The following is a 15,574-nucleotide window of genomic DNA, read 5'->3' as shown; positions in this document are numbered from 1 at the left end:
CCCTAAACCTATGCCCTCTAGTTCTGGACTCCTCGACCCTAGGGAAAAGACTTTGCCTATTTATCCTATCCATGCCCCTCATAATTTTGTAAACCTCTATAAGGTCACCCCTCAGCCTCCGACACTCCAGGGAAAACAGCCCCAGCCTGTTCAGCCTCTCCCTGTAGCTCAGATCCTCCAACCCTGGCAACATCCTTGTAAATCTTTTCTGAACCCTTTCAAGTTTCACAACATCTTTCCGATAGGAAGGAGACCAGAATTGCTCGCAATGTTCCAACAGTGGCCTAACCAATGTCTTGTACTGCCACAACATGACAAAGTCATTGACAAAGATAAACTAGACAGGCAGGAGGCTGGAAGAACACAGCAAGCCAGGCAGCATCAGGAGGTGGAGAAGTCAACGTTTCGGGTATAACCCGCCTTTAAGAATGAAGGGTTTCCTGAAGAAGGGTTATGTCCGAAACATTGACTTCTCCACCTCCTGATGCTGCCTGGCTTGCTGTGTTCTTCCAGTCTCCTGCCTGCCTGCTGTGGATTCCAGCATCAGCAGGCTTTTTTGTCTCTATGTGACAAAGATAAGCGTTTACAGTGCTGATAGCCCATCTCAGGATACTAATTGGAAAGTCATTAAACATCAGTGAGCTTTACCTTCCCCATCAGAGTTTCCATTATGAGTCAAAGAGGCCACTGTCAACCATTAATGTCCATTCTAACAGTTTTCCTTTTGTCCAGAGCTGGCTGGAGACACACAAGTTGTTTCTAAGAATTTTGTGCTTGCTTTAGCTGGGCTGTTCTGATAATGCGGAGACTTGAAAAGTTGCTGGAAATCATTTGTTCATTGGTCATTTTAAAATTGTCCGTTTTTGAAAGAAACTAAATGTATAGAAGGGAATTCTTGTTCATGATTTTCCTTCATGCCCACTGGGAATGACCGGAATGTTATATATTTAATTCAGTGCCATTGGTTATGAAATAAACGTTGACCCAGAACTTGTAAACAGAATAAATTCACTGGAGAGAGTGAACAGTTCTTATAGGCTTGGTGGTTGAAGATTACGTGGGGTTGCTGTTGTGGAGATATTTGATGGAAGATGATTCCAAATATCAAAGAATGATACACACCCAGGATTGTATGAGGGTGGAGAATGCTCTATCAACCTAATGGATTTAAAGGTTCCATGATTCTATGTCAGAGAAGCTTTGTGAATGTAAATTATCAAAAGGAGTTATTGCAGATTGCAGTTTCTATGGAAGGTAAGAGAAAGAAAATAATCACTAAATAAGAATGTTACTTATTTCATGGTTTGGATTGAGACTTTCATTTTGAACATAGAACAGTACCGTACAGGAAAGGGCCCTTCAGCCCACAATGCTGTGCCGAACATGACTCAATGCTAAACTAATCCCTGCTCTCTGTCATTGGTCCATATTCCTCCGTTCCTTGCATATTCATGTGTTTATCTAAAAGTCCATTAATTACCCCTAATTTTTAGTTACCACTTTAAATTATGAGTTAACCATTACAGCTATAAAAATATATAAGGTGTTTAGGGTGTTATTCATATTGATTTTCCATGTGTGACAAATTTCTGAAGTCCCATTGTGGCGTTCTGTTGCTTTCCAAAGCGATCAAGAATTACAAGGTGAAGCCAGTAACTGAAATAAGCAGAAGAAGTCTTCTGTTCAGTCATTGCAACATTCTTTCAGGTGTACAACAACAAGTAGTATTTATGTAGCTCTTTAATGTAGTAGATGTCCTAAGACAATTCCTAGAGCAGTAATGAGAACAAAAATTAACACCAAGCCCCATTAAGAGATGTTAGGGCAGGGACCAAAGGTTTTAAGGTGTCAAGGTAGAGAGCGAGACTGGAGAGGAGGTCGGGATTTGGGCAGGGAGTTACCAGCACCCAGGCTGAGGCAGCTGAAGGTACAGCTGCCATTGGTGAAGTCGGGAAAAGGTGGAAGCCAGGTGAAAACCACGAAAGGAGCCCACTGCCACATCAATGCTCCACCCACCCCTTCCCATGACCACCACCTGCCCCAAGTGTAACAGAGCCAGCAGTGGCTGCACTGACCTGTACAGCCACCTATGGACTCACCCTGAGAGTGGTAGAGAGTCATCCTCATCTACGAGGGATCACCAACAACGATGATGATTAAATTAAGGATGGACAAGCTTCATGTTGAAGGTGTAGTCTGTACTATCTGATCAATCTTTGACATGGAAATGGAATGAAAACCTACAGTAAAAAAGAGGTGGAGATTCCAAGGGTCTAATTCCATTGCTGTAGTTAATTATCAAGTGAGGTACTGGATAAACATCCTGTCATTCTGTTGGTCAGGAGTAATTTGCTACAGGCGAAGTTGCCAGAAATGACAAGCTGTTTTTGTGTTCTTTTGTTTGTGTAGAGATTTTCACACGTGGAAGTGTTTCTGTTGAAATGAGCTCCAGATTTGCCATTGCAGCCATGTGATTTGTTTGCACCTTACCTCAAAGGCTACAACACCCTTAATTGTACAGGGAGAACTTGTGTTCCAAACAGCTACAACAGATAGGGCGAAGAGGTTTGGAACTTGATGGGTCAAACCTAAACTCTGCTGTCTGCTTGTGAATGACGATACATAATCAAACAACTACAGCAGGAGGGGGCTCCACAAATATCCTCACCCACAATGATATGGGACCCCAGCACATCAATGCAAAAGATAAAGCTGTAGCATTTGTAGTCATCTTCAGGCAGAAATTGCTTAGTGGGTCATCCATTTTGGCTTCCTCCTGATGATCCTAACATCACTGATGTAAATCTTCAACTAATGCAATTCACTTCACATGATATCAGGAAACAGCTGAAGGCACAGGAAGCTACCGATGTTATGGGCCTTGACAATATCCCAACAATTGTACTGAAGACTGATGCTTCAGAACTAGCCATGCCCCTAACCAAGCTGTTGCAGTACAGCTACAACACTGGCATCTACCTAACAACGTGGAAAATTGTCCTGATGTGTTCTATACAAAAAAAAGGACAAATCCAGTCCAACTAATTATCAGCAGTAGCCTGCAAACTGACAAGGGTCACTCAGCTCCCAACCTCATTACAACTTCAGAGCATCCATGGTCAAAAGCGCTGAAGTCAGAGGTGAGATGAGAGTTCGATGTACTTGATATCGAGGTAACATTTGATAGCTCAACTCGATCAATGTTACTCAGAGGGAAAACTCCTTGTTGGTTGGAATCATACCTAGGAAGGGGATTGTGATTGAAGTCAATAATTTCAGCCCAGAACTCCCCAGCGTAGTGTCCTAGGCTACTTTCTCAATAAACTTCCTTCCATCATTAGTTTAGGAAAGTGGATGTTTGCTGACAATTGCACAGTATTCACCATTCACACCCTCCTCCAATACTGCAGCAGCTTGTGTTTGTAGTGAGTTCCACATTCTCAGCGCTCTCTGCGTAGAGATGTCTTTCCTGAATTCCATATTGGATTTACTAGTTCTTATCTTGCGTTGGATTCCCCCCTTTAGAAAGTATCTTTTCTATATTCACTGATTTCATAATTACAAAGAGCAGGTCACCTCCACAGTCATCTTTACTTAAGGGAAAAGATCTCCAACATGATCAATCTATCAGATAACTATCATCTCTTGACCTCGATGTAATTTTTTAAAAACCTTTATTGCATTTTCTTTAGTGTATACTGTTTGTAACATACAGGTCAAAACTTTCCTCAGTTTCCCAAGTGTGTTCTAATCAAGGTTGGCACAGGCCAAAGCTATGAGCAGTGTTACTCATATCATCTGACCAGGGCTGACAGAGATCAGGAATCTGCAAGTGCTCTAAGTGGGATGTAACCAATGTAAATGTTGGCCAGAAAATTATACGGCAGATGCTAAAAATGTGAAATACCAGCAGGAAATGCTGGATACACTCAGCAGCCAGTGTGAATCAGCTGGGTTCCAGTGGAACCTGAACTGTAAAACCTATTTCTATATTCACTGATACTGTCCAACTTGATGTAAATTCTAGCATTGCTGCAATATTTTGGGTAGTTATTAGACAGAAGAACAGAATTCAGGATGTGCGCTAATAGTGTAATTTTGAGAAGAGTTATCATTAACCATACAAATCCTCCCTACTTCTCTTTACAGGCAAAGTTGCCATCAAAAAAGAGGAACTTCAGAAATATCACAATCGAGATACCTGGTTCCCACTTCAGCCAGTGGATGCTGACTCCGAAGTTCAGGTGAGTTCAGTTGGGTAATAAGTGGCAGACCCATAATAAGAGCCACATTTCTGTAGCACCTTCCATAACTCCAGGCCATCTCATAGAGCCTTACAGCTACTGAAGCACTTTTTGAAATGCAGTCACTGTTTCAATGTTGGAAATGCAGCAGCTAATTTGCACACAGCTAGCTCTCACTACCTGCCACGTGATCGTGACCAGATCACCTGCTTCTGGTGATGTCGGATTGAAAGAAAAATATTAGCCTCAGACACCAGGGAGAATTGCCCTGCTGTCTTCTTCTGAGACTCAGTTTAAAGCCATCTAAAAGACAACAGCTTTGACAGTGCAGCAGTTCCTCAGCCATGCATTTGTGAATCATGTGAAATATCAACCTCGGATCAGGAGTAGTCCGTTTGGCCTCTCCATCCTGCTCCACTTTTTAAAAAATAGGGAAGGTTTGGAAGGATATGGGCCAGGAGCTGGTAGGACTAGGTTAGTTTGGGATTGTAGTTGGCATGGACTGGTTGGACCGAAGGGTCTGTTTTCCTGCTCTGTGACTCTATGATCTATGCGGTCTCACCAGTGCTCTTTGGTTGATCTGAATGCAACCTCTAACCCATATGCCTTTCACAATTCATAACTTTTCACCAAAAATATCTATCCACCTCCACCTTCAAAATATTCAACGATCCTATTTTCATCACCTTTTCAGGATCTCAAGGTTCCACATGGTAGATTAATTAGTAAATTTAGGTCACATGGGATTCAGGGTGAGCTTGCCTATTGGGTACAAAATTGGCTTAAGAGCAGGAGACAGAGAATGGTAGTAGAAGGTTCCCTTTCAGACTGGAGGCCTTTTCACCAGTGGTGATCCACAGGGTTTGGTTCTGGGATTGTGTTTGTTTGTCATTTATATAAATGATTTGGATGTTGAAAGGGTTCAGAAAAGATTTACAAGGATGTTGCCAGGGTTGGAGGATTTGAGCTATACGGAGAGGCTGAATAGGCTGGGGCTGTTTTCCCTGGAGGGTCGGAGGCTGAGGAGTGACCTGATAGAGGTTTACAAAATTATGAGGGGCATGGATAGGATAAATAGATAAAGTTGTTTCCCTGGTGTCGGGGAGTCCAGAACTAGAGGGCATAGGTTTAGGGTGAGAGGGGAAAGATATAAAAGAGACCTAAGGAGCAACTTTTTCATGCAGAGAATGGTACGTGTATGGAATGAGCTGCCAGAGGATGTGGTGGAGGCTGGTACAATTGCAACATTTAAGAGGCATTTGGATGGGTATATGAATAGGAAAGGGTTTGGAGGGATATGGGCCGGGTTCTGGCAGGTGGGACCAGATTGGGTTGTGATATCTGGTTGGCATGGACGGGTTGAACCAAAGGGTCTGTTTCCATGCTGTATATGACTCTATGGCACTATGACTCTATGAGAATGTAAAAGGCATGTTTGCAGATGCCACCAAAATTGGTGGCATGGTAGATAGTGAAGAAGGTTTTCTGAGATTACAAAGTGATCTTGATCAAATGGGTCAATGGGCTGAAAAATGGTAAATGGAGTTCAATTTGGATGAATGTGAGGCATTGCATTTTCGTACAGCAAACACGTGCAGGACTTATACAGTAATGGTAGGGCCCTAGGTAAGGTTGTAGAACAGAAGAACCTAGGGGTTCAGACGCATAATTCTTGAAGTTTGTGTCACATGTAGACTGAATGGTTAAAAAGGCACTTAGCACACTTGCCTTAATTGCTCAGTCCTTTGAGTATCGGAGTTGGGAAAATATTTTGAGGTTGTACAGAACATTGATGAGGCCGCATCTGGAGTACTATGTTCAGTTCTGGTCACCCAGTTATAGGAGGGATATCAGTAAGCTAGACAGGGTTCAGAAGAGATTTACCAGGATGTTGCCAGGTGTGGAAGATGTGAGTTATGAAGAAAGGCTGGATCGTCTGGCTGGGGCTGTTTTCACTGGAGCATAGGAGGTTGAGAGGTGGCCTTATAGAGGTTTATAAAATGATGAGGGGTATAGATTGGGTTAATGGTAGGTGTCTTTTCCCTATGATGGGGCCTGTCAAGATGAGGGGGCACATTTTGAAGGTAAGAGGAGAGAGATTTCAAAAAGACATGAAGGGCAAATTTTTTACACAGTGGGTGGTTCGCGTGTGGAATGAACATCCTGAGGAACTGGTCGGTGCGGGTACAATTACAGTGTTTAAAAGACATTTGGATAGGTACATGAATAGGGAAGGTTTGGAGAGATATGGGCCAGGAGCAGGCAGGTAGGACTAGGTTAGTTTGGGATTGTGGTTGGCATGGACTGGTTGGACTGAAGGGTCGGTTTCCATGCTCTGTGACTCTGTGATCTATGCGGTCTCACCAGTGCTCTTTGTAAATGAACATTTGCTCCAGTTTAGAGGCTGAAATGTGAACCTACAATCTTCTATCTCAGAGGCAGAAGAGCTCTCCACTACCAGCTATGCTTACACAGCTGATGCTATATATAATAAATCCGAAATCCTGCTATTCTCAATTGTAGTGACAAGCAACCGCCTTCATTTGTACCTTGCTGTTCCATCAGTGGGAGAAGAGTCACATTTGCAGAGAGAGACTTTAAGTCCGGTGGGATCAGGTTTAATTGAAACATTCAAAAGGGAGTTAAATTGTCGTCTGAAAAGGAATAACATGCATGGTTATGGAGAAAAGGCTGGAAAAAGGCACTCAGTGAATTGTTAATTCAGAGAGCCGGTGTAGACATAATGGACTGACTGGCTCCCTCCCGTGCTGTAACAATTTCTGCGTTTTGTCAGTGATATCCACATCCACATCTAACTCTGAAAAAGATCATGGCCTAGGAATTTGGAGTGTCTATCATTGGGTGTTTTGAGGAAGTGTTATGGGAAGGTTCAGGGTGAAGAGAGGTGAAAATGGGATTGGGGTTTGGGAGAGAAGGTTGGGGCCTTTAGCCTGAGATCCAGAGGAGTACTCCTGTCGTCCTGGCTCCACATTCAGATAAAGTTACCTACCTTCTGCTCGATAGCTGCTGCTAGTTTGTCCCAAGTGCAGCTCGTGATGCCACTGTCTCTGTCAAAAGGAACCTGTATTGCTGTGGAATCTGAAGTTGGCATTAGAATCCTAATTTTCACATGTAAGCACAGTGACAACTGCTCCTGGGGTAGTGAAACAATATCGCTTGAATGACCTGATTGAGAAAGGTGAACTTCTAGCTGGAGCTGTTGACCTACTTCCTGCCTGCTATTTTGGGGCCTAATAAATAATAATGCCTGAAACGTCAATGCTACATTACTCAGTTTCTAGCACACTGGATGTTAAGAGTGACGGAGTGTTTATTTTTAACATCTCCTCCGTCAATACAGACAGATTTACCAGTTCTCTATATAATCTGCTAATTCCTGTTTCGTGGTAGTCTATCATTGCTGAGAGCAATTTATGAAATGATGTTTCTGATGTGAAACCTTGGTTAATGGTGACAAATATATGACAAAATTACACCTCTGACACTTGCAGCTCTACCTCTGATTAGCATTTGAGCCCAGAGCTGCTGTTAATGGGAAGGGGGAGCCATAATTAACACATCACCAGTATTACGATATGGTTGCACAGAATTATGTAGAGTTTTACAGCACAGAAAAAAAAAAGCCTCAACTCCATAACTCAATCAGGTTTCACAAATGCATACTTCCACCCTACACCACTTGACCCTTTTGACTGAAACAAACAGTGACGGTAGGGCCAGGATAAATTTCATTGTCGAGTGCAAAGTGAGTTTAGGGCAGTCACCAGGTTGTGAAGTTGCAGGTAAGAGCACTCAGGTGAGCTGGCATCTCCAGGCCTAGTCCCCTGCAGGTCTGGAAGGCAGGATTTAAGTCTCAGCATTGACAGGTGTTTACCGTTGGACTTCCTCCAATTGGCAGGTTGCCTGTTGCGGCTGGGCAGTTGGCCAGTATGTCATGTACTGTTAAGACTAATGGTTGTGGGTGAAATTGCCTTCGACATAAAATTAATGCTTTGGATGAGAAAAATATAAAACAGCTCATAATAATCCAGTGGTTATTTTGAAGAATCTTTTGTTTTGTTTCGACAAACTTAAAACTGCCACAGGTAAAAATCCAAGCAACATGTCCGACATCTGAATGATGTTCCCTCTGCCATTTTTCACCATGTACTTTTTTTTCTGGTAATTTTCATGACAGCAATTGTGTCATTTTGGTCAAAAGAGCTTTCAAAGCATGTAGCATTTCCTCCGCTCTGCCATTAGACACTGGAGATCTTTCCGAACATATGGTCACTGTGTAGAGCTCTAGAATATAGTCTTGAGTACACAGAGTAACCACTGCACAATTATTCTACATCTTCTATTTTCCTTCGTGCGCGTGTGTGTGTCCCACTCTCTTTCTCTATTTATTTCCAACTTTGTATTACGCTACTCCACTTTTTTTTCACTTCACAGTTTTGCTAAGTTTCTTCTTTTGTAGAATGTGAGTGCTGGTGTGTGGGCCAGCATTAATCACCCATACCTAATTGTCCTTGAGAAGGTACTGGTGAGCCCCCTTCTACATTTTTGTGAAGTTTACCAATGTCCCAGCCAACCTAGTATTCTTAACAATATAAAAACCGAATTGCGGATGCTGTAAATCAGAAACAAAAACAGAAATTACTGGAAAAGCTCAGCAGGTCTGGCAGCATCTCTGGAGAGCAATCAGAGTTAACATTTCAGGTCAAGTGACCCTTCCTCAGAACTGTTTTTGTAATATTCCTAACTCACGTGACCACTCAGTTCACATATCCCTTTAACCTCCTTTCCCTCAACCACCTAGAAACTTCTTCTGAAATTTTGATGTGATCTCTGCTTCCTTCACCACTGATGGAGAGGTGCCAGTGTTGGACTGGATTGGACAAAGTTAAAAATCACACAACACTAGGTTATAGTCTAACTCCAAAAGCTAGTACGTCTAAATAAACCTGTTGGACTATAACCTGGTGTTGTGTGATTTTTAACTCCATTCAGTACTGGAATAGTGAATTGCATAGTCTCTTGGGGCGACACAGTGGCTCAGTGGTTAGCACTGCTGCCTCACAGCACCAGAGACCCGGGTTCAATTCCCGCCTCGGGCAACTGTCTGTGTGAAGTTTGCAGAATGTGTGAAGTTTGCACATTCTCCACAAAGAATGTGTGAAGTTTGCACATTCTCCCCGTGTCTGCGTGGGTTTCCTCCCACAATCCAAAGATGTGCAGGTTAGGTGAATTGGCCATGCTAAATTGCCCATAGTGTTAGGTACATTAGTCAGCAGTGAATGTTGGGGAATGGGTCTGGGTGGGTTGCTCTTCGGAGGGTCGGTGTGGACTTGTTAGGCTGAAGGGCCTGTTTTCACGCTGTTAAAAGAAATCACTATCTAAAGAATTGCTTTTGCTCTCAATCCTAAATCTTCTGCATTTAATCTGATTTTCTTGATTTCTTTAGTTTTGGACTCTTCGATCATTGAAAGGTTTTCTTCCTGTATACTCTGTTCCATCTCCTCATTACTTCAAACGTTTCTTTCAAATTGTCCCTTACTCTTCATTGCCTGAGAGAACAAATGTTGGCAAATTTCTGAATGCAAAAACAATAGGGAGATAATAATTGGGCAAAAGTGAGGACTGCAGATGCTGGAAACCAGAGTTTAGATCAGCGCAGTGCTGGAAAAGCATAGCAGGACAGGCAGCATCCGAGGAGCAGGAAAATCGACATTCATCAGGAATAGGGGATAATAATTGGGGATATTTCCCACCAACATATTAACTGAGCTGCAAACAATGTGAAAGACATGGAGATGACAAACGTTGTGAACTGCATTCAAGAAAACATTTGTAGGCAACACATAACAAGCCAAATTAAAAGGAACACAATTCTAGATTTAGTCTGAGGAAATGAAGGTGGACGATGTAACAGTGGGTGATCATTTTGGAGATGGTGACCGTAAAACAGGGAGAGTTAGCATCATGATGGGAAGGGACAAAGGTAGAATGGGGGTAAAACATCTTAACTGGGAGAAGGCAAACTTTATAAAGTTGAGAGATTGTCCGGCAAAGTTGGACAAGTTACAGTTGCTGAAATGAAAGTCAGTGGCCAATCAGTGGGAGGTATTCAAAAGCGAGATTTTACGGTCTCAGTGTAGGCATGTCCCTGCCAGGGAAAAAGGTGGTATGATCACATCGAGAGCCCCTGGTTATCCAGAAACATAGCAGGCAAAATAAAGCAGAAAAGTGGAGCTTATGACAATCTCAAAAAGATGTATACTTTCAAAGGCTTAGAGGATTATCGAGCATGCAGAGGTTAAGTGAAAATGGAAATTATGAAATCAAAGAGAGGATAAGAATGAATATTGTCAGGTAAAATTTATGAAAATTCAAAGATGGTTTGTCAGTACATTGAAATCAAGAACTAAGGAGAGGATTGGGTAAATCAGGGTTATACCTGGTCAGTTATGAATGGCTGTAGAATAGGTAGGCATGGATTTTAATGCATTATATGTGTCTACCTTAATAAAGGTGAGGGGTGATGTTGACATTCTGGTTAAACAGGAGGAGTATGAAACAGTAGCTAAAATAAGCAAAATGAGAAAGGAAATATTAGAAAGATTGTCTTCCTTGAATCACTAGGTCTGGGTGAATTTTACTTAAGGCTATTCAAAGAAACCAGGGAGGAAATAACAAATGCTTTGAGGATCATTTTCCAATCCTTATTAGATACCAGAGGTTGCAGGTCTGAAAACTTTGTACTTTTATTCAAAAAGGATGTGAGGAACAGACCAACTAATTATTAGCCAATCATCCTGACCTCAAATTGCTAGAAACAAACTTGAGAAATAGCATGAACTGTCACTTGTAAAAGTATGGAGTAATCAAGGATTTTCAACACCGTTTTGTTAATGGAAGACCATGCCTTACTAACTTATTGAATTTATTGAGGAGGTAGCAAGGACGACTGATGAAGATAAGTGGATTTTCCTAAGATCATTGACAAAATCCCAGATGGTAGACTATTCAGAAAGAAAAAATGCCCATGGGACACAGGTGAATGTTGTTATGGACTAAACCAGACTCCCTCGAAATATTTTAAGAAAGTAGCCTCGACACGAACATATTCTTATTTTAAAGGTAAATGCAAAGTGCTGTATTCCAGATGCAATTTGATTGGTCAAACCGCTCGACATTAAGCAAAACACAATTTATTCATACACTATATTTAAAATACAACAAAAGAAAGAGCTTAGAATAACTTTATTGGAAAGCTTAACAGAATAATAGATAGAGAAACTATCATTAATTAACTGTTCCAATATAGTAACATCTCATAAACGCATCCCTTAGCAAAAGCGCAAATTCAGAAAACAGATTTTCTCACATGCAATGCCCAGAGTAGGAAGAGAAACCCCAGCTTCTAGTTGCAACTGAGAGAGGGGAAAATAGCTTTTACTTCTCAAAGCCTCCAGCAGCTTCTCTCTAAACTGAAACCTAAGGAACTAAAAGAAACTAGAAATCTTGATCTGTGAGAGCCGGCCGCACCCATCCAGGCTGCTTCTATTGTTCCAACTTTTAAAAATCTCCAGGGCCTGGCAGTCTGTTTATGTTACTACAGACTGCTTATTCAATCTCTTCTTTAAAAGAAACCTAGGGAAAATGCCACAGCTTCATCATGTGATGACTTAGAGTCATAGAAATGTACAGTATGGAAACATACTTCGGTCCAACTCGTCCATGCCGACCAGATATCCCAATTCAATCTAGTCCCATCAGCCAGCACTCGGCCCATATCCCTCCAAACCCTTCCTATTCATATACCCATCCAGGTGCCTTTTAAATGTTGCAATTGTACCAGCCTCCACCACTTTCTCTGGCAGCTCATTCCATACATGTACCACCCTCTGTGTGAAAAGGTTGCCCCTTAGATCTCTTTTATCTTTTCCATCTCACCCTAAACCTATGCCCTCTAGTTCTGGACTCCCCGACCCCAGAGAAAAGACTTTGTCTATTTACCCTATCCATGTCCCTCATGATTTTGTAAACCTCTGTAAGGTCACCTCTCAGCCTCCGATGCTCCAGGGAAAACAGCCCCAGCGTGTTCCGCCTCTCCCTATAGCTCAAATCCTCCAACACTGGCAACAGCCTTGTAAATCTTTTCTGAACACTTTTAAGTTTCACAACATCCTTCCAATGGGAAGGAGACCAGAATTGCATGCAATATTCCAAAAGTGGCCTAACCAATGCCCTGTACAGCCACAACATGACCTCCCAACTCCTATACTCAATACTCTGACCAATAAAGGAAAGCATACCAAACGCCTTCTTCACTATCCTATCTACCTGCGACTCCACGTTCAAGGAGCTATGAACCTGCACCCCAAGGTCTCTTTGTTCAGCAACATTCCCTAGGACCTTACCATTAAGTGTATAAGTCCTGCTAAGATTTGCTTTCCCAAAATGCAGCACCTCGCATTTATCTAAATTGAATTCAGAATGACCTCAGTGGCATAAAATGAAGATTGATGGTTGACGGATGTTTTAGCGAATGGAAAGTGGTTCCCAGTAGTGTTTCCCAGGATTCTGTACTGTTTGTGGTATCTTTAATGATTTAGACTTAAATGTGCAAAGCATAATTGGGCAATTTGAACATGACACAAATATTGTCTGTATATTTAACAGTGAAGAGAATGGCTGATGACTGCACAAAGACATCAACGGTTTGATTCAATGGCAGAAAAGTGGCAAATTGAATTAAATGTTGAGAAGTACAAGGATTTCCATTTGGAGAGGGCAAGGGAATACCCAATAAAGAGTGTTGACAGAGGTAGTGGGAATGAGAGACCTGGGAGTGCATGTCTACCAGTCCCTGAGAGTGGCAGGTCAGGTAGATAAGTTGCTAAAGAAGGCATAAGGGTTACATTCTTTCATTGAGCGAGTTATTAAATATATGAGTTGGGGAAGTGCTGGGTCAATATAAAACAAAATTTAGGGTGTAGGTTTGCTCGCTGAGCTGTAGGTTTGATATCCAGACGTTTTATTACCTGGCTAGGTAACATCATCAGTGGCAACCTCCAAGTGAAGCGAAGCTGTTGCCTCCTGCTTTCTATTTATATCTTTCTCCTGGATGGGGTTCCTGGGGTTTGTGGTGATGTCATTTCCTGTTCGTTTTCTGAGGGGTTGTTAGATGGCATCTAGATCTGTGTGTTTGTTTATGGTGTTATGGTAGGGGTGGCAGGCCTCTAGGAATTCTCTGGCATGTCTTTGCTTAGCCTGTCCCAGGATAGATGTGTTGTCCCAGTCGAAATGGTGGTTTTTTTCCTACGTGTGTAGGGCTATGAGAGAGAGAGGGTCATGTCTTTTTGTGGCTAGCTGGTGTTCGTGTATCCTGGTGGCTAACTTTCTTCCTGTTTGTCCTACGTAGTGTTTGTGGCAGTCCTTGCATGGAATTTTGTAGATGACGTTGGTTTTGTCCATGGGATGTACTGGGTCTTTTAATTTTGTTAGTTTTTGTTTGAGAGTGTTGGTGGGTTTGTGTGCTACTCGGATTCCAAGGGGTCTTAGTAGTCTGGCTGTCATTTCTGAAACTTCTTCACCACAAACCCCAGGAACCCCATCCAGGAGAAAGATATAAATAGAAAGCAGGAGACAACAGCTTCGCTTCACTTAGAGGTTGCCACTGATGATGTTACCTAGCCAGGTAATGAAACATCTGGATATCAAACCTACAGCTCAGTGAGCAAACCTACACCCTAAACCTCAACCTGAGCTACAAACTTTCACAAACCTTGCATAAAACAAAATCACACAACACCAGGTTATAGTCCAACAGGTTTATTTGGAAGTACTAGCTTCCTGCAGAAATACAAGAAAGCAGGCAAAATCCCCAGAAGCGAGTACTTCCAAATAAACCTGTTGGACTATAACCTGGTGTTGTGTGATTTTTAACTTTGTTCACCATCACCTCTTCATCAGGGTCAAAAAAGATATTGGTAAGATCACAGCCAGAATTCTGTGCACAGTTCTGCTCACCACATTGCAGGGAGGATATAATTGCTTTTTTAGAGAGAATACAGAGATCTCCATGAGTGTTGTTAAGGCTTAGAAATTGCAGCCACGGGAAGAGATTGGATGGGTTAGAGATGTTTTCCTTAGAACAGAGGAGGCTGAGGGGTGACTTAATAGAGGTGTGAAAAATAATGAGGGGCTTGGACAGACTGGTCAGGGAAAACCTGCCAAGGAAAATGACCAGGGCACAAATGTAAGGTAATCATTAGAAGGATTAGAGGGGCCATGAGGGGAACCTCTCTTTCACTCAAAGGGTGGCAGATGTCTGGAATTCATTGTCCTGTCTGGCTGGGGTGGAAACCCTCAACTCACTAATTTAGAATCAACCTAGATCTACACCTGAATCATCATAACATGCAAGGCAAAGGGTTAGGTGCTGGAGAGTGAACTGGAGAGGTTTGGAGGAGAGGAAGCTAGGGAAGTGTGCAGTACATGGGAGTTGAGGGGGTCAATTTGAGAATTATCCAGGAGTTAGACTAATCGTTTACCTTTTACTGGATAACTTTTAACTCAGTAGAAGCATAACCCTTTGAATTCTCAGGGTTTTGTTTTAGGAGGATTGGAGATGCTGGAGAATTTCCTATCATAGAATTCATAGAATCTTAGAATTCCTACCAAGTGGAAATAGTCCCTTTGGCCCAATAGGTCCACACTGACCCACCGAAGAGTAACCCACCCAGACCCATTCTCCTACCCTATTTCTCTACATTTACACTGAATAATGCACTTAACCTACACATCCTGAACACTACGGGCAATTTAACATGGCCAGTTCATCTAACCTGCACATCTTTGGATTGTGGGGGGGAAACCGGAGCAAACCCACGCAGAAACAGGGAGAATGTGCAAACTCCACACAGACAGTCGCCCGAGGCTGGAATCGAACTCAAGTCCCTGGCGCTGTGAGGCGGCAATACTAACCACTGAGCCACCGTGCCAACTCTTCAATTTCCCTAGCAATTTCTACAGAGTTTGATACATTGGGGTTTCTGGGGGGGAGTCACCACATACAACTCCCATCTAGAAATGGTTATCTGTTCATTGGGAAATCCTGGCCTAGAACTGATGAATGTCATGAATTCTATTTCTAGCATGTTGACAGATTCATGCTCAATTTTTATTTACATATTTAATTGAGAATAAAATTCAAGTTTTCCAACTGCAGCGTATGAGATTTCACCTCCCTATCACTGAATTATTAGTCTATTAACATATCCACTCTCTCACCTTACCAGGCATTGTGGTGCAGTACTGAA

At 42.3% G+C, this 15,574-nt stretch overlaps 1 protein-coding gene across 1 annotated transcript in view; it reads left to right on the top strand.

The window, feature by feature from the left end:
• Positions 1 to 15,574, top strand: part of rasa3 (RAS p21 protein activator 3) — a 193,014-nt gene that overhangs the window by 136,415 nt on the left and 41,025 nt on the right. The window contains exon 4 of the mRNA XM_043691244.2: positions 4,150 to 4,244. Coding sequence (XP_043547179.1) covers positions 4,150 to 4,244 — 95 coding nt within the window. The remainder of the gene's footprint in view (positions 1 to 4,149; positions 4,245 to 15,574) is intronic.

The sequence above is a fragment of the Chiloscyllium plagiosum genome, unplaced genomic scaffold, assembly GCF_037043375.1.
Source record: "Chiloscyllium plagiosum isolate Xiang-an unplaced genomic scaffold, Cpla_swu_hap1 HiC_scaffold_6, whole genome shotgun sequence".
Taxonomy (NCBI): domain Eukaryota; kingdom Metazoa; phylum Chordata; class Chondrichthyes; order Orectolobiformes; family Hemiscylliidae; genus Chiloscyllium; species Chiloscyllium plagiosum.
Note: the sequence above shows the minus strand (reverse complement) of the source record. Positions and strands in the feature narration are given on the sequence as shown.